The sequence below is a fragment of the Apteryx mantelli genome, chromosome 10 (assembly GCF_036417845.1).
Source record: "Apteryx mantelli isolate bAptMan1 chromosome 10, bAptMan1.hap1, whole genome shotgun sequence".
In the NCBI taxonomy this organism is placed as follows: Eukaryota; Metazoa; Chordata; class Aves; order Apterygiformes; family Apterygidae; genus Apteryx; species Apteryx mantelli.
This window is the reverse complement of record NC_089987.1, coordinates 23,856,269-23,878,843: the sequence shown is the minus strand read 5'-3', so window position 1 is coordinate 23,878,843 and position 22,575 is coordinate 23,856,269. Positions and strand designations below refer to the sequence as shown.

General features: G+C 49.3%; 2 protein-coding genes across 5 annotated transcripts in view; both read right to left on the bottom strand.

Moving 5' to 3' along the window:
- Window positions 1-9,243, bottom strand: part of NLRC5 (NLR family CARD domain containing 5) — a 56,884-nt gene extending 47,641 nt beyond the window's left edge. For 3 of the 4 annotated variants that reach the window (XM_067302757.1, XM_067302759.1, XM_067302760.1), the window contains exons 1-3: window positions 7,921-8,065; window positions 3,572-3,762; window positions 2,694-2,994 (exon numbers count right to left, since the gene is read on the bottom strand). In XM_067302757.1, the coding sequence (XP_067158858.1) occupies window positions 2,694-2,994; window positions 3,572-3,577 (307 nt within the window). In that variant the 5' untranslated portion in view covers window positions 3,578-3,762; window positions 7,921-8,065. Of the gene's footprint in view, window positions 1-2,693; window positions 2,995-3,571; window positions 3,763-7,920; window positions 8,066-9,191 lie in introns of those variants that run through there. The other variant, XM_067302758.1, reaches the window with a different exon arrangement.
- A 1,379-nt stretch (window positions 9,244-10,622) lies between these two features.
- Window positions 10,623-21,412, bottom strand: CETP (cholesteryl ester transfer protein). The gene is made up of 16 exons (XM_067302934.1): window positions 21,268-21,412; window positions 19,949-20,063; window positions 18,878-19,012; window positions 18,116-18,186; window positions 16,842-16,929; window positions 16,634-16,703; window positions 15,921-15,981; window positions 15,159-15,250; window positions 14,664-14,843; window positions 13,880-13,930; window positions 13,361-13,528; window positions 11,727-11,794; window positions 11,559-11,601; window positions 11,404-11,473; window positions 10,986-11,071; window positions 10,623-10,890 (listed from the first exon to the last, which is right to left on the bottom strand). The coding sequence occupies exons 1-16, from the start codon at window positions 21,410-21,412 to the stop codon at window positions 10,816-10,818; spliced, it is 1,518 nt and encodes a 505-aa protein (XP_067159035.1). The 3' UTR covers window positions 10,623-10,815.
- Between the last annotated feature and the right edge of the window lie 1,163 nt (window positions 21,413-22,575).

Here is a 22,575-nt window from a genome sequence, read left to right as displayed (position 1 = left end):
CAAAATCAGATGGGAAGCCTTCGTACACGGGTTACTTTCATTGGCATTTCCAGCATTCCCCAGCTGGGAACACAGCTGGGGAACTTCAGCATCAGCACAAAGCAACCAAGAACAAGGCTCCAAATGGGCATGTGCACTGTGCCATGGCCACACACAAAATCCATTCAATGGTTTGAATACCTCGACCCTTGCTCTATGTGTCATGTAAAGCAGAGTAAGCCAGTTCTGCTGCTGAAAGACTTGGTCCTGCTGTTTCTCCACTGCCCGTCTCAAGCCCTACTCTCATCCCTTGGTGTCAGCACGCATGTTCATGCAGCCATTCAACAAACTAAGTCGCAGAACTGATCCGTGTCATAACTGCTGCTCAGATTGGTTTTAACCTGAATCAGTTCTCCAGCCTGGTTCATCATGTGGCCTCACAAACTCTTTTCTCTAGGAGTAACTTTATGAAATGGTTACAGCAATCTAATGGGTACCTGCTGCTGCAGGGAGCCACGTGGTGTCATTGCACACTCCCTCATCTCAGCTGCAGGCACCCACCACCTCCTACACCACCTTTGACGCTCACTGACCCTGCACGAGCCAGTTTCGGCAGCTAAGCTGGCTGAGAACTATTTGCTTGTGTTTGCAGGTCTAGTTCCCTGCTGGTCTGGCAGACCCACCTGAAGACAAACCTGGGGATCTGGCAAAACCTGAAGGGCAGTTGCACACTTTGCTACTGTAACGGGTGGTCCTGTGTCCCCCTGCCAAGCACCAAGACCCACCCAATCCCTTGGGACAGCCCTTGCATTCACACAGCTATGCAGGGAGTCAGAATGAACTGAAAATTACCCCTAGACCAAAACCAAAAGCAATTCATCTTCAGCAGGACGAGTGACACTAACCTGTTAGATAGCACACCACACTAAAACCAGGATAAGCCAACCCCGAAGCCTTAAAAAACCTTTCCTTTTATGATATGTCAGTGCATTAAAAGGCTAAAATCTGTTTCAGCTCCAGTCCCGACAGAAAGCCCACCTCAATCCTTGCTCCCTTCCTGCTGATTGTCTAATTTTCCCCCCTCTTAATTCTGCAAAAGTAACTGCTGCTGCAGTTGGTTAGTAAGGCTGCATCAGCCTGACTGATGCAAATCACAAGTTACTGCAGAAAGAGTGTTAAAGATCATATTGTTAGGAAGAGTTCATGATGTCAGACTTCCTGCTAAGCAGGATGTTGACAGAAAAGAAGCAATAAATAGATGAAGTAAAACAGTAAGGGATAAACTGTAGCTGATGCCGTAGACTTTAATGAAGGAGAGCATGTGTGCACACTTTGTGTACAGTCTACAATGTAATATTCACTGTAGTGACCAGAGTTTCTATGGATCAGATGATCCTTTCATCAGCCAGCGAAGCCACTGCTTACAGGTGCAAACTAGAGCTATGGAGAAGTGGTTTTCCTGCCATGTGAGAATTTTAAGACTTTTATATTTCTTCCCTTCCTGGATCATGAAAATAAAAAATAGCAATTAAAAAAAAAACATGGAACAAGAAGATATCTTTTTCTTCTTCAAAGAAGTCTATCAAAACATTTCATCTCAGCTTTATTGGAAAGGGGGTGCAAAATTTTTAGTCTGTTTTTGTTTTTTTAATTTTTTTTACCTTAACTTACACTTCTAAGCCAAAAATTCTCCTTCCAGGAAAAAATAACCATGACAAATTTCAGCTGTTTCAAAACCTTTCTTCAAGAAGTCTGGAAGAGAACATTTGGAAAAATAACTTTCTGACCAAGAAATATGGATTGAAGCTAAATTATCTGATTAAGAAAATATTGCCATCAAAAAACTCCTGAACTACTCTAGCATCAATGCTTTATGTCTTACTGCTGCTGTGACATGCTCCACTCTCCCAAAAAGCAGCCAGGAATCCCTACAGCACAGCACACCTTCTTCCTCGTATTTCAAATACACCTAATTACCACCTTGAAAACAGCATTTTCTGCCTGGGCAAAAAGACTTTGCTTTCAGGGACATTTCCAATTTGGGAATCTAGATGATATGACCATTCAAGTTCCCATAGGGTCCACAGAAACCCTCCATCCTTAAATCAGGCCAACTGTTCTTGAAAGAGTGACCACAGGCCTCCCTTCTCCACAGGTTACTAGCACCTGGCAGGATCAGGACGCAGAGGAGTGAACCCAAAGGGATTCCCCTGGACTTCTCTCCTGCCCAAATACCTATTTGTAAAAGCTCACTCCACTGCTGGCCCACTGCAACTGGCAGAAGAGTATTCAAAGCGAGGTGGTGCTGGCAGTGACGTGAGTAATGTGCCCAATGTGCCAAGAAAGTGCCCAACAATGCCAGCAGGGCATCGCCGTGCTGAAAAAGCACATCTGAACCTATGAACTGTCGTTATTTAGGGGCAATAACTCTTCTTGGAGGGACTGATCTTATTCCAAAGAATATGAGGAAAGATGGGCAGGGTGAGCCAGAAAGAAAGTCAGACTACGTTTTATCTAGTGGCTTGGGCTAGCTCATAGCTGCCTAGACACCATGGAGTGGAAAATCACATCTCACCAATGAGGGCACGAGGCACTGAATGAGTAGGCAAGAGCATTAGTGGCACTGCTGCCTAAACTGGTTTGTTGGCTACAGAGGGCCAATGCACTGGCTGTTGTTGGAGATGGTCAGAGGAAGCTGGCCCAGTCTCTATTACCTTCTCCTGCACAGCTCATGAGCAGTATCTCCAGATCCAGGGGGAGGTCACACTCCATGCAGAGGTACTGTACAAACTGTTTCCAGGTGGCAGGGCCAGCCTTCTCCAGCAGGTCAAGGAGCACTGAGACCTTCTCTTTGTGGTCAGTGATGCCATCCAAGCCACTGAGGGTCACCCCTGGGAGGAAGCGCTGAGAGGTCGTGAGCAGCCAGTCAGGACGGTGACCGAGGAACTCCACTAGCTGGGGGCGAGCACTTGCTATGGCTGTCTTCAGGTTTAGATCATCCATCTGAAAAGGGGGCTAGGGGGGTGAAACCAGAGAGGGTAGCAGTGGGCGTAGGAGCAAGAGGTGTTCATCCACACAACCCTGCTACCAAGCACCGAGCATAGCCCTTGATGACTATCTGTTTTTCTATGCTTTGATCCACCCAGAACCACTTATTTGCCTTACTCTCCCACTACGCAGTGGCAAAATCCTGGCCTGGATATTGTGGCGCAGCGACTGCAGTGTTTGCCTGCACAGTGCTCGATACACTGATACCGCAAGGGAAAGAGCAAACACCAAAAGTCCATTCTCTGTGGAATCAGCCAAGAAGCCACCATATTGATGGCTACATCGATACAATGGCCAGCTACAAACTGTAACATCTCAGGCATCTTTCACATGCAGCAGGACCTCCGCAGAGGCTTGGGACTCAAAGGGCAAGATACTTCCCTGCACAAAAGGCTCAGGCAGCTGTTCTTGCCATTCATTTTGCCTGGACGAGCAATACATTTCTGCTTTGGTGACAATGTGACAATGGTGACATCCTTCACTTCCCATGCCAGTTCCCCCTCCACTTCCCCTTCTTTCCCACAGCACATTCATGTTTTCCTACCTGCATCGTTGTGTGGTCAGTCTCCCTTTGGTTGTTCTACGTGCAATCCAGCAGCATATTCAAACGCAATGGTGGCTTCCTCTCCATACCCTACCAACAGACCGATCTGCTATTGGCACAGTTTCACCATGGAGTGGCACCCTAATGCATGTTGTGTGTCTGTACGCAGAAGCCTCGCTCTGTGTGAACGCCTAGGAGAAATAACAACAGAGCAGGATGTAGACATGAAGGGCACATGCAATTACACAGGTCACAGATCTAGAAGCTCTGCCTTTGATCCTGGGAAAAGCTGTGGAGCTTTTTCATCTCCACAGGTTGCAACCTCAACTCAAACCAGCAGTGATCACAAAGTCTGGACATCTGAGGATCTACTACTGATGTGATACAAATGAGGGACTCAGTCTTGTCCTCTGAGATGCAAGTGAAGAAAATGAGCTTTACAGGAACACTAGAAAGGAATCGCAATTTTTCTGATGTCACTGCCTGACTTGAGCTGCTCTTCCATGTCAACCTGCTGCTCTTAGCAGAAGTCAAACACAGAAGAAGATAAAGCAGCTTGCTCAACTCAGGCAGTAAGACCAGAAAAATTGTGGAAAGCTAATCACGTGAGGCTGCTCAGGTCTCGTGAAAGAATTTCAGGTGCACGGAACTGACAAATAGAGCTGAGATGGCACTTTGGGGAGAGAGCCCAGGAGCACTGGTTTCTCTGACAATGATTACCATCCTGCACACCTCCAAATGTCCTGCAGCAGGACCCTGGCACAAGCTAAGCCAGCATCAGGTCCATGCCACTGTGCTATCCTCAGCAGCCTGCTGCCTATGCCAGGGTCTAAAGCCAGCTCTGACTAAAGCTACCACCATCACCACCACTTTTGCAGAAAAGCAGAGAAACAGAAACCACAGGGAGCAGCCTCCGTGCTACTCCCTCCCCATCAAATTCCTGTCTTGCATCTAAAGGAGATGGTCCCTGCAGGTCCAAGACTGCTGTGTGTTAATGTTTTTGGTGTGGGGAAAATTCCCACAGTTGCTTTAATACCTTCTGGGTTGGGGCAGGGAGGCTCTCGTGCTCATCCAAGCCAGCTCAGGCACAGAAAGCTATAGTGCGGCACTGTCCAACCTAACAGGCTGTGCTGAGAAGCAGGGCACATTCGCCAGGGTCTCACGCTAATATGGCATCACGCAGACAGTCCCTCACACAGAGATTTCCGCACCTCTAGCAAGATCCGGAGAGCATGCGTTGGCAAGGTGGTGCAGAAACCACTCTGTGCAATCCAGGATGAGGGTGGGTAGCAAAAGGGAGTGAGAACAAAACAAAATAGAGTGAGTCTGCAGCCTGCGGTGTAGCCTAAGAATGCAGAGCAATATTCAGGGTGGTTCAGAGAAACCCCAGGTCCGCAGGCTCCGGCCCTCCCTCATTGCCTCTCCTGGACATCACAGGAGCAAGGTTTGACCTTCTCAATAGGAGATGCTGCTGATGAGGGATTCCTGATGCGCTCTCAGGTTTCATGACTCCAAGGGATGCTCTGATTCAAAGATGTCCAGCTTCAAGTTGCTAGTATGGCTTAGCATCAAGCTTTGGCTCTCTCTAGCTATTCAACCATAGTAACTCCCTAGGACAAATGATTTATCTTTGCCTTCTACCCTGTACATGCAAAAAGCAAACAGGTCTGAGGTAACAGCCCTGCAACCAAAGACCGGTTCATCCCAGGAAGTCTGAGTTTACATGGGTGTGCGAAGGAGTGGGGACGGGGCAGTGACGAACCTAGTTCAGCATGAGAGCAAAAAGCTGGTATCGCTGTTGAGTGGAAGTATCCTGTTGGGAGGAAGAGTTTCCTCATCTAACCAGGCTTGCACACTCAGTGCTATCCTCCTTCGACTGTCCTTTCTTGAGCAGTCCTTCTCAACCCAACAACAACAGTGCCCCCACCACCGCAGGGGTGGAGTGATGAGGAAGCCCTTCCACATAGCTCACATCCTCTAGTATTCAACCCTCACTCCGCAGACATGTTCTCTTCTGCACCAACTCATTCAGGTAGCGACATTAAAAGTAAACCAGAGGCCTTCAGGCTTTTGCCGCCTTCTTGACCCGGCCAAGGAGGGAGGTGGGAGATTTATGTGGAGCTCAGGGAGGAACCAAGCAGAAGTAGAAGACAGAAAGATGATCTGATAGAAAGAGCCAAGACTTTCCTATCACAACAGAGACAACTCCTAATTCATCTGAGAGTTACCCTCATGTTGGAGGGACCTCACAGCACAACCATGCCACTCACAGGGGCGCAGAGCATGGGGAGAAGGTCATCTCTCCCACATCCCCGTTGGGCACAGCACACACCCAGCAGCTGAAGACAGAACAAAGAGCAGGAGCCAGGATGGAGCGCTGGAGGTAAAACTGCTCGAGACGTTTGTCCGACTCAAGTCAAAGAAGACTTCTTTTCCCCCGTAATCCAGCACAGCTCCCTGCCATCTCCGCACTGCACCTCTTCAAACAACCTCATATGTAACTCAGACAGCGCTGAGTTAATGTAGCAACAGGATGTGACCTGATTCAGTGCAGCAGCAGGGGACTGGTTGGGAAGGATCTAGCTGATCTCTTCTGTTCCTGACTTCCAGAAACCAAGCAGATTCCTGATAAGACCAAAGCTGATGATATTGTAAATTCTTTTACTAATCTCTGACTCTGACGGTCAAAACCATGCCACAAGTTGACTATTATACAATATCACTGTATACTGTTATCATATAGTATCACTGCAGAAGAAGACTGTATCCAGATTCCCATTCCAGGTCAAGCTTTCAGGATGTGTAACATAAAAAGTGAGTCAGCTCTGAGATCCGTCAAAATGTGGGTCAAAACCCCAATTTTTAAAAATCCACTAATGGCACTCATTCGGTATTCTAATAAAAACAACAACAACAAAATCCTGGTGAAATGATAAGAAAATTGGGCTTAACCACAGTCAATGTTCTCCTCATACCTTTTCTGTGATGCCAAAAATGGAAACTCTGAACCTTATTGGAAAGGATGCTGTGTGTTTTCCTTTCAAAATATTTTATGGCATGAAATGTTTTATGAAATGAAATTCATTTTATACTATAAATTATACAAACAAAGACTGCTAGTAGGAACACACACACAAAAGACTTAAAGGAAACAATGTTTCAATTAACTGGAAACTTTTAACACTTCCCTTGTAAACTTTCAAATTTAAGTTGCCATTCAAAACAAACTGCAAAATATCAGAACTTCTTGCACAACAAACTTCAATTCCCAACTTTTAGAGACTCTCTCATTTTACTTCTTATCCAGCTGAAAAACAGAGATCACTGTAGACAGCAGTGGCCTGACTTTATTCCCCTGATGACTGAGAACTAGCTATGTAACAGGAACATATTAAAAAATAATAATAATAAAAAAAAGACCTTAATGTCACCAAACACTGAAAGCCATTCAGCCAAAGAGCAGACTAACACGAACGAATAGTGAAAGAATCATATTCAAGAAGAAAACAACAGTAAAAAGTTAGTTTGAAGTGTAGGCACTACTGCACAGCTCCTGTATTAATACAGCTTTACTAAATAAGCAGACACAACACCAGAAACAGTGGGCAGCAACCTACAGTAAAATGCCAGGAGTTACCTCTCGGCTCAGAATGAGGCACAAAAGCCTGCCGAGAAGAGCCAGAAACCCTCCGAGCCCTGTCCCAGTCCTTCAAATGCACCGGCAGAAAAAAAAAAAAATCAACCACAATGGAAAAATGGCATTCACACCATTCCCGGCCATGAAAATTAAAACCGAAACGTGAAGCTCCCTGTTGCAAATCTATCACCCGCTTGCTTGCTCTGAGAAGCATATGCTACTTACCAAGGGGAGGAAAAGCCTCCAAAGAGAGCACCACCGAAAAAGGGGGTCGCAGAACAAAAGAGTTGGAGGTATGATGTCCGCGGCCTTGATTTCACCACGGATTACACAACACTACTCCCCCAGATAACTACAGGTTTTCAGCGCCTTTTGTGACTTGGTGAGCAAGGACTGTGAAAATGAAACTAAAAATAGGTAGGAATTCCCCAACCTTAACTCTTCTGATCCTTGATAAAAACAGTCAGATCAGCCAAAATGCCCCCCAAAAAGCAACAGAAGAGTGTTATTCTAAAAAAAAAAAAAAAAAAAAAAAGCTGGATAATAATTTAGATAAGCATTGGAGCACTGGTCCAAATTAGGGGATTTGGGGGTGAACAGTCTCAGTGGAGTAGATTCCTGCTTGCCTTTGGTTAAGGCTCTCGCAGGGGAAATACTGCTATCTATATGCACAGGTCTGATGATCCTCGGGGAAGGGAAAGTATTTATTTACCATTTCTGTTGAGCTGTTATGAGCTTTTCACCGCAGGATAGAAAGAGGTCCCCACTTCCCACGAATTAGCCACCCTGCCCAAAAGCCGATGCAGTCCACGGCAGGGTCCTGGACGAGGCAAGGCAGCACATAACACTGTTTCAAAGTTCATTTACTGGAATAAAAATAACCAGACTCAGCAATACCCATATTCCTGGGGGGAAAAAGGAAAAAAAAAAAAAAAAAAAAAAAAAAAAGCTTGTTCTTGCAATCTTTTCTAGAGCACAGTGGCAAGAGGGAAGGAGGCTGTGGCTGCCCGGGAAGCGGAGGGCCGGAGGCGACCGGGTGCCCTGCCAAGGCAGCGAGGAGGAGCTGGGGAGGCCGAAGGTCCCATTTCACCATCTCTACCATCGCACCATGCCTGCCGCGCCAAGCCTCCGGCTGGCGGTTCAACCGGAGCAAAGTTTGCTCTGGGCCACCAAGACAAAGCGGTGAGGCCAGGGGAGATGCACCCGTTGCAGGCAAAGTGGCAGCTACACGCCCAAAAAACCCGAGCGTCGCACCGTTTGGTTGACCGATATGTCGCTCTGGCTTGTGAAAGCCACAACGCTTTTGTCTTTTCTTTTCCCCCCCCCCCCCCCCTTTCTGCAGGGTTAAAATAACTGGTTTTAGCAGTTTTGGAATGAACAATTTCCTGCCCGCTTTTCTCGCAGCAACGTCCTCCTCAGACCAGAAGCTCGGCCGAAAGGGGCTGAACGCACCCGAAAGCAAAAGCGACTTCCAACGAGGCTCTTGGTTTTATACGTCGCCACCGGAAAGCTGAGGGTCCGGCGAGGCCACTGAAGCCCCGCATCAGCCGGACACGGAGCCCGGGAAGCGCCCCCCACGTTACCTGCACAGGACGCCCCAAGCTGCGGGATGAACCCCATTTACTCAGACGCCCCTTCTCTTTAAGGGACTCGGGGGGACGAGGGAATAAGAGGGGACGCACCTGCTCCAGCCTGCCGCCATGCCGTAGGCCCCGTGTTTGGGACCCGCTGGAAACGCAGCTGCCTCCAGCTGCGGGCAGGGCGGAAGCTGGTGGCCGGACGCTGCCTGACGTGGCGTCACCGCCACCATCGCCACCGCAGGTCCCGCTCGGCGCCGGCTCCTCGGCCGTCGGCGGGGGAACGGCGAGGCCGAGGGGGGCGCGACGCCTCGACCCTCGCGCCCGGCCCCGCACGCGCGACGCGCCCTGAGGCGGGAGGGAGCCGCCGGGGGGGGGGGGCGGCGGCGGCCCCCGCGTCACTCACCGAGGCGGCAGCCCGGCGCCCGCCGCGAGCTCCCATCGCATCGCATCGCACCGCACCGCACCGCCGCGAAAGCGAAAGCGGCGCCGCGGCAGCGGCTCTGCCGGGAAAGCACGTGGGGCCGCGCCGCGGGCTCCGCGCCAGGCCTCGGCCGCCGCGGGGCGCCAGGGGGCGCCGCCGCCGCCGTCCCCGGCACCGCTGAGGAGAGCGGGGCCCCCCTGCGCGGCGTTTCTGGGCACCTGCCGCCCCAGCACGCAGGAGGGACGCGAGGGCCCTGCCCCGCCGGGCGCCATTTCGCCCCCTCTCAGCGGGCACAGCGGCAGCCAGGGCGGGAGAGCTGCCTCGTGCGGCAGGGTCGGGGGCTCCAAGCGAGCGGCGAGGGCGGCCGGCGGGCAGGTGGCGCGGGGGGGAAAGGCGGCCCCCGAGGCGGGGGGTCTTCGAGGCCACCGCGCGTCCCAGCGCGACGTGGCCCCGTGGCCCCTGAAGCAACCTCAAACCCGACCGTTGTGCGGAGCGAGGAAGGGCCGGGGAGCCGTGGGGCCTCTGCTGCTGAGGCGACAGCGCCCTGGTTCGGTCCCACCAGGAGGGCACCCATGGCCACGCGGGGGACGCAGCCCCCCCCGCCTAGGGCAGCAGGCTCGCAGAGCTCCTCGGGGGAGCCCAACTCCAACACATTGCTTCGCAGGGGAGGATAACATCGTGCTCTGCCTTTATTATGGTACAGTCATAAAATCCTTAAATGCAGGTCTGGTGCTTTAGTTTTCTTCCCCATGAAAAGTTTAATTTAAAAAAAAAGGGGGAGGGGGAGCAAAAATTGGTACAGGAAAATAACTGCACTGCTTCAGATAAGTTAATGCATTGTAGTAGGAAGGAACAAAAACTTGCTGACTGGGTAGATATAGTTTCTCTTATAATCTCTTCCTTATCATTTTTATTGCTTAAGTTTGCTCCCAGCATCCCAACAACACGAATGTAAAAATGCACCTAGAGCTCTACGCAGTGTTTCAGTCTCTGTAAAGAAAGTACCGAGGACATGAGATCTCTCCATTTTTATACAGCCCTGCTAATTTACATACCCTTCACTTTCTTCTGCAATACTTGGGTCTTTCGACATCGCTGCTTCTGAGCTTACTTGGAGTTTGGTAATGTTATTCGAGTTGCTTAAGTCCATCAAGGTCAGGAGCCTCTTGCTACATCTCAGTGAGACTCTTGCCGGAAACAAAAGGCAGGTTCAGAACAAAAAGGTGCTACGTTTCCAAACTGTGGCAACAGAGATGCCAGACACCGGGCAAAGCCTTCTTGTTGGCGCCCATGAGTGCTGACCCAGAGCCCACAGACTCCACAAATTCAACCCTCACTCCTAAGCACACAAGTCCTATCAAGAGCCTGAAACAGGAGACTGTGTAGAGATGTGGACAATGGCATCTTTGCAGAGGAAAGGCTCAGTGGAGATACAGTTGCACGGAAACTGGAGCATTTCTCCAGAAAAGAAAAGAAAATTCAGCATCACTTTTAATGTCTGGGAACTGCTGGAAGCTGATCTAAATCAGCTTGGCTTTCAGTTGGTTCCCACACCATCTTTCTGTTTGCACAGGAGTTCCCACACTCCTTTATGAAGAGATCAGGTCTATAATGTTTTCTCAAGAAAATCAAGCAGCAAATGATCCGGGAAGCTAAAGTCAAGTTGTACAATTAAGTATCCCTAAGAAGGGTGAGGAGAAAAAAAAGTGTTATATTAACTTATACCGCACTTCCAACAAAGGCTTTGAAAACCAGGTATTTTTGAACTCTGCCTACCTTTCTTGTGATGATCTCAGGGCTTCTGATTTCAAACAGATGAAGCCCTTTGCTGTTCATCAGTGAAGTTAAAGTAGGTTCGATCCCTACGGAATCGATAAAACTATCCAGTTACAAGTATGGCCTTCGTGGCTTGACGTTCCCCATGTACTGTGACCCATCTGCCCGCTGCCAAAAGCTAATTGTACCCCAACGCCCCATGACCTTCGGCCCGATGGGAAACTCGCTCCCCTTGTCCCAACCATTTACAAAGGCTTCCCATTTCCCAAGTGAATCTAGCAGAAATTCCCACCAGTGATGTGAGATTCCCCTTAGCTGTAAGGGTTATTGCTGTGGTTTTTTCAGTGCTTAGGATTAGGAGATCTGCTGTTAGACACTTCATTGAGTACTTTGGCACTTCCGTAAAGGGAAAACTCACTTGAAATCACTTCTGGGATGCCAGTGACTGAGATCATTTTCTGCAGGAAGTTTCTTATGGATTGGTCATTCTGAAAGCCAGAAAAATCATACAAAAAGGTTTTACAGGCATATTTTAATAACGAATGGCCTAGAGAATGCATGTTAAGGACTTACCCCGCTTGGATCAGCCATGCATTTAAAGGCTTTAAACTCTATCCTGAAGAGAAGGAAAAGGGGGGGGAAAAGCAGGACAGTAAGGGCTGTAGAAATCTTCTTCTCCCTGCTGCTCTCAAACATGGGCTAAAAGGGGCAGTGAAATGCTCAAGAGACCCCAGTACCAACCTGGAGTCCAAGGGGTGCAAAATTAGTTTCTTTTCCACATAGGCAGCTTGGATAGTGACAGTGATTTCCTGCACAGAAATGAACAGCATAGTTCAGATGTAGCATAGTTTAGCTCCACCTTGCCTTATAGCAGGGATTTACATTTGGAAATTCTGGTTTATTTGCCATGACCCAATGTTCAACATCTCTCTGGCTGCACCTCCAGATATCGCCAGGGAAGGACAACATTTTCCTTCTGCATTTGCATGCAACAAATGCTCCCTGATGTCCACAGCCTCTGCCTATGGGGCACTGGACACTAGCTTAATCTGAGAAGCACTGTATATAAGTATCCACTCTGAGGTTTCAATACTGAAAGAAAGCTTTAGAAGTTCCCCAGACCATCCTTGCCACACTGCACAGAACGGATGTTTTGCCATTTTACTGAGTCCTGTGTAAGGAAAGAAGTGGTTACTTAGGGTACTGTTTCACAATGTCCATCTCAAGCTGAAGGGTCATCAAATTGGTTGGGGAAAGTCTACCCCCAGGGTTGCCAGTGCTACCACAGGCAGTCTTGCCACACTGTTGTTATTTATAGCCAAATTAAAAAAAGAAGCCAATCTCTGAGTTCTGGCCGTTTGTGCTCATTTCCTCCTTTTTATCTGTATGCAAATGTTTGTTAAAAAGGAACATTCTGTTATCCAACTGCAGGTCACCACCAGAGATCTGGCAGGCCAGGAGCAGACCACATCCTGAGAACTGCCATTTTAGGGACCTCTAGTTAGGGTCTTCCGCAGTCCTACTCAAAGTTGTCTCAAGATATCACCTAGAGCACAAAAAACAGCTATGCCTGTTTCCCCCAAATACCCTGCTAACTCATCTCATTGTGATACCTGCAGAGAACAGGAGGGACTGTTCTTGATAACAGCCACGCAGGAGATTGAAACTTCCAGTCTACCCCCAGGCAATGATTTGCTTTCGTGCAGTGCTTAGTGCCTACACCAGCTCATCATTGCAGGGCTGGATAAACATACTGCCTTCTTGTGAGGTTACTCACCACAGCAAGGCTGTTGGCATTTCTTTTTGCTACCTTCTTAGATTCAGTATAAAGCAAAATCCTTGGTTTTGGATAAACCAATGAAGAACTTTTATACAGGATACACAGAAGAAGAGGTTATATTTTGAGTCTCTCTTTAGAGCTATATCTTCATTTCAGAGACAACCACCCTCTAAGTGGAGGTCTGAGCTAGAATTTGTGAACACAAAGTTTTCCAAATTAATACATTCCCTCAGTGTTTCCGTTCTCTCCTAAAATACTGCAGTTAAAGGAGTTTCACCTTGTCTGTATTGAGGCAGGTTCGTAGAGGCTCACCAGAGCTTTCTGGTTTTGCAGTTACCACCTTGCACACCAGTGATATACTGGCCTAATAGAGTGACCTTGTTGGCTCTACATCTATCATCATTCCCAGCCCCAAATGTCAGGGAAAGAGATGGGAGCATTAAAAGGATCTGGCATTCTCCACTTCCCATAGCTCAGCAGCCATGCCCTTTTCCAAAGGCTTCCAGCCATTAATGTCCCTGAGCACCAGGAGTGGTCTAGACTCAGGACAGAGCCTGTTCCAAGATTTTTGCAGTCAGGAAAAGCAAGAACTGACCTTCTCCATATACAGAGCCATCAGGGACTCTTTTCCTGGGGGAAAGACGCTGATCTCCACAGCTACCAAAGACTTCACCACTGTCCCTTCAGGCTGGAGAGAGATATGGGGACGGGCGAGACTCCACACCTTGGCCACAGAATCATTGTAGGAGGCGCCTTGAAAAATCTAGTTCAAATAAAGAGCAACAGAGGAGTCAGGCTTTTGCCATATCACATCTCAGTTTCATGCCAACTTGCCATGCAACTGCATCCCCTTTGTAGCACCCAATTCCTCCTCCAGTTCTCCCAGGCCCAATAGCCTAGCTGGGCTTCAGGGAAGCTGTGCCTGCACAGGGGCTGGAGAAATCCTCCCTGCAAAGCACAGCGGTTCCTCCATCAGCCCCTGGGCTGAAGCAGGTTTTACCGCTCCAGACTCTTGAGATGGCAAGGGAAGGACATGAGATGTTACAATGCAACAGAATCAGCTTGAGAGGTTCCTTGTTCAACAGAAAGAGCTTTGAACAGGATCAAAAGTTACCATCTGCACTGTCCTCCGCTGAGCCGCTGTGTCTTCGATTTCGAACAGCGCCTTCAGAAACAAACCAGAAACAGATTTTAGAAAAAACAAAAGAGGTGGTCAGGGTTAGTGTGAATCCAGGTTGGGCGGACCAGAACATGAATGTGTGGCCTGCAGCCACTTCAGAGGCACAGCTGGATTCCTCCTGAGTTCACCTCCTTTCTGCCTCAGCACTCTCACAGAAAAATTGGGTTACTTCACAACTCAGTAGACAAATTTTCTATCAGCTGACATTATCTCGCTAAGGATAACCAAGTCAGAGAGTATAATAGACCAGCCCACCTTCTCTGACATTTGTCCCCTAGGCCAGAGAAGTTCATCTATTTAGATAGAAAGTAAGCATCACTCCCCATGACTGACACACCACTCTGAAGAGATGCACTACATGCTCTGAAAACCGTGTGGGACCAAGCCATCCAAATTCCCACTTCCAGGAACAGCTGGCAGTTGTCAGCCACACAATAAACTCTCCTTTGTTCTCCCATATACTCTGGGACTCAAAGGAACAACTATTTTGGCCTGATATTACTATCAAGCCATTTTGACCCAAAATTACCTGGTTGCACATATTTGCTAAGATGGTATCAATTTTCTGACCAGGCTCACACATAGTTTCTGACTACAGATTTCTATCTTCTACAGAAAGCAGCTCTCACAAAAAAACAGTATTTAGAGAATTTTTGTCCTCTCCACAATATACCATGTAATATACTGGTAGGGAAGGAACCACCCCTCAAATAGTCACCTGCAACTTCTCCCCTACAATGGTCAATGTCAGGCGCTCATCTAAGAAAGCCGCTGAAGCCAGAGAGTTGAGGATATGTTCGGACAGCCAGAAGTAGAGCATTCGGGATTCAGACAGCAGAGATGGGGAGAAAAGAGAGTCACTGAAGACATCAGAGTAGTTCTTGTACTGGACAAGGCCCTTTGAAGGAGAGCAAGTGTGTTGACAACGACAAGTATTAAGGAGATGGGACAAAACATCCATACTTGGACTTTCTGCTTGTCACTTCAGGGCAAAGGGCTGGCTGGCTAGATTCAGAGCAGAGAGCAAGCTGCTCAGCTGGTCAAAAGGCTGGGATCGGACAGCTCAGCCAGGCTCGGCTGCCCATGTTGCAGACTTACCTTTGGCTGGGTGCAGACACGCACCATGTCGGCAAGGAGCCAGCCCTTCCCAGTCTTCCCAATAAACATTGTGGGCAGAAAACCTTTGGTCTCTGAGCAGCCTGGGTTACTTTACCTTGTGATGAGATTCTAGATAATTTGCTTTTATTAAAGGAACTGATGCAAGGGAGATATCAAGTCTGATATCCTCATCTCGGACAAAATTTGCTGCAGGAAGAAAGCAAACAAAAAAAAACCCCGCACCTGAAATATGATTGTAAGGAGAGCTTGCAAAATTCAATTTTAAGACTTGCTGCAGAGCACTAACGAAGGTGACCCAGCAATTATAAAAGGAGCATGCAGAAGCATGGGACTGGGAGGTCCAGGACATTTGAGTGCTAGTCTTGACCTTGCCACTGCTCACTGTGACTCAGTTTCCCCACTGGGAAATAGGGATACTTACTCTTAGTTTTACATTCCTCTCCTTTTCCCTAACATTTGGGACTGGGAACTGTGGAAAAAATCTTTGGCAGGCAGATACAGATGCTTTTCAATATTTTAGCCCTAATGCTTCACTGCACGCTCAAGTTCAGGCTAACAAACGTCATTCTTTCTGCAGCTATCCTGCACCTCTGGTCACCAACTAACGAAGGAGAAATACCTTATGAACTGAAACATGTCTTTCAATCAGTGCAGTCACTCTTGAAAATCAACCTGAAGCACACGTTTCAAAGCGTAAAATTGCTAAGGTGTCTTTTGCTGCTGTCTCAGGACTTGGGATCCCAGACATGTTTTCAAAGGACTTTTTTGATGGATACGGTTACTGCCCTGCTGGTGTCTGGCTAAAGTGTTATAAGCTGCATGTAGAAAAGGAAAGCAGAAAATCAAGAATATTTACCTGCTAAGTCCTGTATAAAATTTGCCAGCACCTGGGCAAGAAAATTGATTTCCTCGCAAACCTACAAGAGGAAAGAAGAGAAAAACAGAAGGGGTGTGTGGAGGGGGTTGGGGGGGGGGATTTGGGGTTGTGCCATGCCAATATCTGGGCTCTGCTCAGTCTCACAAGTGACAATCTCACATTGGCATAATGCCACTGATTTCATTTAATGACCTGCTTCAGGAGAGCTTAAGATCTTCTCCCTGTTGATCTGCTGCCAGGAGACCCAGCTGCAAGTTGGATGCACGCCATCACACTGGTGCTGTGCTCCAGCACAACCCGACCCTCTGAATCCCACTCCTGGTGGAGGAAGGTTTGGGCCACAAGGTTGTCCTGGGAATTGGCACAACTGAGGAACAGGGAGGTGGCCACCTCCACTGGTGTCACATGCGCCAAGGAGAGGGTCTTCAGGCAGGAGAAACAGAGCTGGGCCATGTGGGGAGATCTGCTGGAGTTGTCAGTCTGAAGCCAGAGCTGGAGATCGCAGCATCAGCATAACCTCCCAGCTCGTCCAAGCTGGGGGCAGAGTTTGTGGATTCTTTTCACTTGTAGTGTTTTTTACAAACACAAAAATGCATTGCTGCTATCTTGTGGACATACATGAGCAGAGCACGGAGGAGCTAGCAGCATACAAACCAACCTTTGCTTCGTCTGCAGGTGGCAATTGATCTTACCTTGCTCTTGAGAACAAGCTTCAAAGTAAAGGCGATGAAATTTGTGAAGAGCTGCTTCAGCCAGCCCGGCCTGTGCAAGACATGGAGTGTGGTCAGAGAGACACCCAGCAGAGCCCGCGATGGGCAACACTCGGGCCAGAGCGCTTGGGACCCCACCGCCTTGCAGCTCTGCAAGCTAAGCCCTAAAATTGGAGGGGAACAGACTCACTCCTTGTCTCCCTGGAGGTGAAGCGTCAGTTTGTGGAAAGTCAGGTAGCAGTCCGAGGCATCGGCAGCCACCTGGTCCTCCTGGCACACTGCACAGGACAGAAAAAAAAAAAAAGCAAGCAATGACAGCCAACTCGCTACTGAGATGAGGAGGATGAGCTCACTTAGCAAGAACCATGGAGATGGAGCAGGGCTTCACTGGAGAGGGCCAGCTGGGGCTCCCTGCGTGGGGGTTTCACCACCGAGCCGTATGAAGGACACTGGGAGCACCAAACGCTTACGTTTGGAAAGGAGCTCATTTCTGGAGCACTGTGCTTGGCACAGAACCACAAGTGCCAGTGAAGGTTTCCGAAAGACTCAGGACACTACAAAGTCGGGGCAGGCAGGACTGCCTTACACCTGGACGCAGAGTTTCTGCTTGCAGCACACTGCGTCCAGCAAAGCTCACTTACAGGGCACCTCTCTCCATGCTTCAGATACCTCTCAGCTTCACTAGCTGCTACCATCAGGGACTTGGTTGTGCCTTAAAGTCACCTGGAAAATCTGGACAGTAGTGTACAGCCCATGAGCCAGAACGGGTAGAGAATTAAGTCACATTGCAAAGAGTTTGGAAATTGTAATATACTGTCATTGAGAGCTTCGTGCTACTATCCCACCGGGGGCTTCCCAGAGCCTGGAAAGCATGTTTGGAGGCAAACAGAATAAACCTCCCTCTGATCCCATTAGGGAGGGTGGAGGAGTGCCGCTTGCCTCTGTCCCCCTCTGGTCTAAGCCGTGAGCTATTGACCTTCCCAAGGAAGATGCTTCATTTGCCATAGCATGTCTCGGGCCTGACCCGGAGATAGGTGAACAAGCAGACTGTAAGGATGTTCACACCTCCAGCAACACAGCCCTCATTTAGCTCACTCTTTTGAGAAATGCCCATGTTTTTTTCAAGTCATCCTGCCCTGAAAGAGATAAAAGCTGATCCTGAAGGTAGGACAGAAGTCCGGGCAGTTCTTCGTGTAAATTGGCATTATCTTGCTGAAATGATTTGTAGCAGCCTCCTTTGCTTGGTCTGTTAAAGCTATTAGCTCTTCAAGGGCCAGGTTGTCTCTTGCCCCGTGTGCATGGAAGAGCGCAGGGCAGCAGAGTCTCTGGATGCCATCTGATCTCCGCGGAGGAGAGCGGAGCCAGCGCAGGGTTCCCTGCTCCCGGCCACGACATGTCCTGCTGCCTTGGAGGAAGCCCACACACAAAGGACCTAGCAGCTAGCGATCCCCAGCTCTTACTTACTCAGTTTAACATTTATCTGGAGATCAATTGAAGACTCGATTTCAAAACCGACTGAATGAAAAAGTTGCAAACTGTAATGGAAGAACAGAAAAAGTTCAGCAATCACACATCCGTGACAGGAGCAGGTTCTCCCTGACCGGACACCAGCAATGGGCTGGATTTTATAACACTGTTTGCAGAAGTCTTTGCACGGTGGGGTACAAAACACCAGTGTGCTGCAACCTGCCACAAAACCTCTGGCTTCAAAGCATTGCAAACCACCGCTATAGCAGCACTTAGGAAAATGGGAGCATTAAGCCCTTTTTTTGCACTCAGACCTTTTCCCCTTGGACAAAAAAGTGCGGGGGACTGTTGCCCCCACAACCTGCTTCTTTCTGGCGGTAATTCTGAAGGGCGGTGGACTTCGGGGTCACCAGGACACAGCTCTCCTGGAGGGAAGAGCTCTGCCACAAACCCACCGCAGTCTCCTCCATCCCCATCAGCCGGCTCTGGGAGGGCAGCATCAGGCAGGAGATGAGCAGGAGAAAGTCAGGGAGAAGCAACGAAGGCAGTGGGAGAAAGCCAACTGCAGGTTTTGCCCTTCTCGCCTCCTCATGCAACCAAAAGCAATAAGAGACCCAAGGAGGCTGAGTAGCACTGCTACATAGAGCCTGAATGATGCAAGATTTTAAGTAACTCTGCCCTTGCTAAAAGCCAGAGGAGAGGGAACCTGCAGTTCAGTACAGGAGCAGTGGAGCAAGCAGGAGGTTCCTGGGTACTTACAACCAGGCCCCAGCATAGCCGTAGTTCAGGGTCCCTTTGAAGACGGCTGTCACGTTTTTAATGGCAATGTCAATGGCATCATTTTCCTTGAGCTCCACATCACTCTGCTCAATGGACAAGTTGTCGACCTGGATGCTGGAAAGAACAAAAACCCGGTGTGTTCCCAACCCATGGCTGTGCTCGGTGCAGGGCCCCCGATCGTGGAAGACATGTTCATTCTCAAGCACATGGCATTTCTAAAGCGGCCTGTGCCTCCCCTGGAAAGTGCTCAGGAGGCTTTGCAAATTAAAGGGGCTAAACACAACGGCAAGGCTGCTTTCACTCAACCTCGTGCCCTGCTCCCCACAAACCAAGGTCCTCTCCTCTCCTGCGATGTTTCAGTACAAGCACAGGGATTACTTTAAACATCCTGAAAGATGTGCAGAGCAATGTGCTATGGAAAAAGCCAGGTTTTATTGCAGTGCTCTTTTTCAGTAGGAAACTTCTCCTGCATTTGCATCACTGTATTCATCTCACTACATATGTTTTCTCCTAATAATGATCCAGTTAGCAACACAGCAAAATGCAGCCTCGTTTGTCACAGAACGTTTACAAGTGAAATCGTGCTGTAAAGGATGGTTTCGTCAGTCCCAGGCTGTGTCCCATCTTTGCACTGAGTAAGCCACTGGCACCATCTATCGGCGAACGGGCCACCAGGAAAGCTGAGAAAGCTCCTCGCAGCCCCGATGGACAGAGCTTTCCATCGTGATTTTCAGAGGTCTCCTCTACTATGTTGCCTTTACTGTCTCCCCACAGAAGAGGAACAGCTCCTAAATAACATGTATGCAGCCTAAATCCTAAAATGCAGATCATTTGTCCAAAAAGCACAGACTAAGTCTTGCAATGCAAGTTATTTGTCTGAACAGCATAGGTTGGAAAGGGTGTTTGCCCTGGTCCAGGCCAGCGCTTGCCCTTTGCTTTAAGCAGGAGTTACTGCATCAAAGCTTCCTCCCAGGCAAGTTTCTGATCCCCTCCATCAGCCTGCACCTCCCATGGCACAGAAAGGAGCCAGAAGCATGCAGCGATACTCACTTTGTCAGCCTGTAGGCCACCTTGCCGAGGAACCGCACGGACCTTTCGCCGGTGATATTTGGGAATTTGGCATTTCTGAACGCTGCTTGAATGACCTGTGCCGTTTCCTGGTTCACTGCACGCGGAAGAAAAGGGCAAAGATAAACTGCAGTCTTTCCTAGTTATAAAGTTAGGTCCACACGCTGTATTAAAGCACTATGAAAGAGCTTTATCAAAGGTACCTCCTAACCATCAGGCTTAAGGGAGCACTAGAAGTAACTTCATAGTAAATAGAAAAAAAGTCATAACTTTAGCAGCTGATGGCAGCTGGGGACAGCACTGTACATGGCTTGACAGTCACAAATAAGCTGTTCCCAAGTCAAGCTCAGCTTTCCCACACCCAACCTGTGCTTTAGGGGCAGATTTTGGAAAGGTCCAGGCTGTGCTTGTCTTTACACTGCACAAGCTGTTGACTTTACCCCATTGCTCTGCTATAGCAGACTCCCAATAAGCTGAACGATGCTGAGAGCAGGAGCAATCGGACTCCAAGGAGATCTTGGACTTATCAGATCTGATGGTGCCTGACAGCACTAAGTAACATCGTTTGTCCTCTCTCTGGAAAGAGAGCCAGGGAAATGGGAGAGCCTGAAAATCACCTGTACTGCAGTCAACTGTTGGTCCTCTAAAGATAAACCTCTGAAACTGAGGTTTCTGTACCCATTGCACTGAAGTTATTCTGCCCATTCCAGCCTCAACTTTGGGCACATCTCAGGCAGAGGATGAGCTTTGTACAGGAACATTTTCTTCGAGAAATACCCACTCTCCATTTGGCCCAGCATGCTTCTCTGCACATACTGTCAACCAAGGGGATGGGACAGAACCATTTTTGCTCACTCTTTGCAGAAGCGCTAGTTATTCCCCCACCACCACAGAGCCCCAAACCCTTGCAAAAAACCTGCAGGCAGGGGAGAAACACTGCTTCTCCGCTTCCACAGACCAATGCCTGGAGGTGAGATTGCAGCAAGGAATTGAACACTTTCTCACTTGCACTAGTTCTTCCATCACTCCAGCCCCCAGGAGCAGCAGCTTTGCTAAGCGCTTGTCTAAGGGCAAGCATTGGGCACGGTTTTCTAGCTCCTTTCAGGAGCTGTGGCTATTCAGGTCATACGGGTGCCCATGGTTTAACCTGTGCTCCCAGGCAGATGTTAATACATCTCTCTAGAAAAACAGTTCCCCGAGAGCTGCAGGAAGCAAGGAACATCCTCACCTGGATGATCTTCCATCACTAATATCTCCTGTTGGGGAGGGGGGAAAGCCAGCCCAGTATAGCAGGGACTTACACAGCAATGCCGCGGGCTTCGTCATCCTGCAGACGATCCCCGTGATGCTGTAAGGGAACGGCCCGAACTCACAGGCTGCTAACGCGTGGACAAGCGCTAGCAAGATCCCGAAGGTCCCCAGCCTCATCGTGCCAGCCCGAAGCATCCTTGGCTGGAGCAGAGAGCACGGACAAGATCGACTGATCCTTGGCCCTGGCAAAGGCTGCTTTCATACCTCCAAGCAGAGCTCATTCAAAGCAGGACATGACCTGCTTCCTCTAGTCATCAAAACTCATCACAAGTTTCCTAATCTTCTTATAGTTTCCTTAACCCTCTTCAAGTCACACACTGCCTTCCTCCCACAGCAGGCGCTTGGCTGCAGGACGTAGGTCTCCTGCCAAGGCTGCTCTAACATGGGGGTAGCTGCATCAGCGCTGATGGAGAAGATGGGTGCAGAGATTGGAGGGGGAAAAATTTGCGGGAGCGGCCTTGAGCTTTGCCCACAGCCAGTTCACCATCTGCTCTTAGCACGGAAATTTCCATATGTTATAGGGATGCTCACGTTTTCTTGCAGCAACTTCTCTGCAAAGCCCTGTTTAAAGGTCCCAGCCTGCTTTATTAACTATTACCCCCTCCCCTGCTTTTGGGCACACGGCAGGGAAACTGAGGCACTCTCGCAGGAAGAGGGGCCCGGGAGACCCTCCAGCTGCTGCCCTGTGACCCCACATCTCCCACCTCCCTGGAGAGCACCGTGACCACAAGACGATTGCTCCCACCACCCTGGGATGCTCCCAGCCTCTCCACTTGACAGTGGCTATTTTGGGGACCCATCGCCCAGTTTCCCACCTTCCAGATGGGGAAGAAGCTTCCAAGCCAGAGCTTTTCACGCACCCGCCCTCAGCTGCTATTTAGGAAATGCTAGAAACCCAAGTTCAAATCCACTGCTTGGGCACACCTGCCCCGCACACCCCGGGTCCCATCACAAAACAAGCTCCAGGACAAGCAGGACCCGGGTTATTTCAGCAACGAGGCTCCCGGAGGGACCCACGAGCCAATTCACCACCGCGACCAAGGGAGAGGAAAAGGCGAGATCTTCATGCTGCTGCAGGAGCCTGCTCGACCGCCTGAGTGCAGTGAGCCTGCCGAGCGAGGCAGGGCACCGGCCTCCCTCCTCTCCCCAGCCCGCTTCTTGCCCTCCCCAAGCCTGGGCTCGCTGGAGCTCGGTGTTTGCCCTGTGCCGGGCGAGCATGCTTCCTCCAGGGAGCCCCATCATCCGGCAGCCCCCGCCCTGCTGCATTGTTTTCTTCCCGAGTTGAGAAAGTGAACGGC

Coding starts and splice junctions, on each gene's coding strand:
- CETP (XM_067302934.1), bottom strand. CDS start 21,412: ATGCTTCGGGCTGGCACGATGAGGCTGGGGACCTTCGGGATCTTGCTA. Junction 20,064..21,267: donor GAAGCCCGCGGCATTGCTGT/GTAAGTCCCTGC, acceptor TTCCGCGTGCAG/TGAACCAGGAAACGGCACAG. Junction 14,844..15,158: donor ATCTAGAATCTCATCACAAG/GTAAAGTAACCC, acceptor TCTCCTTCAAAG/GGCCTTGTCCAGTACAAGAA.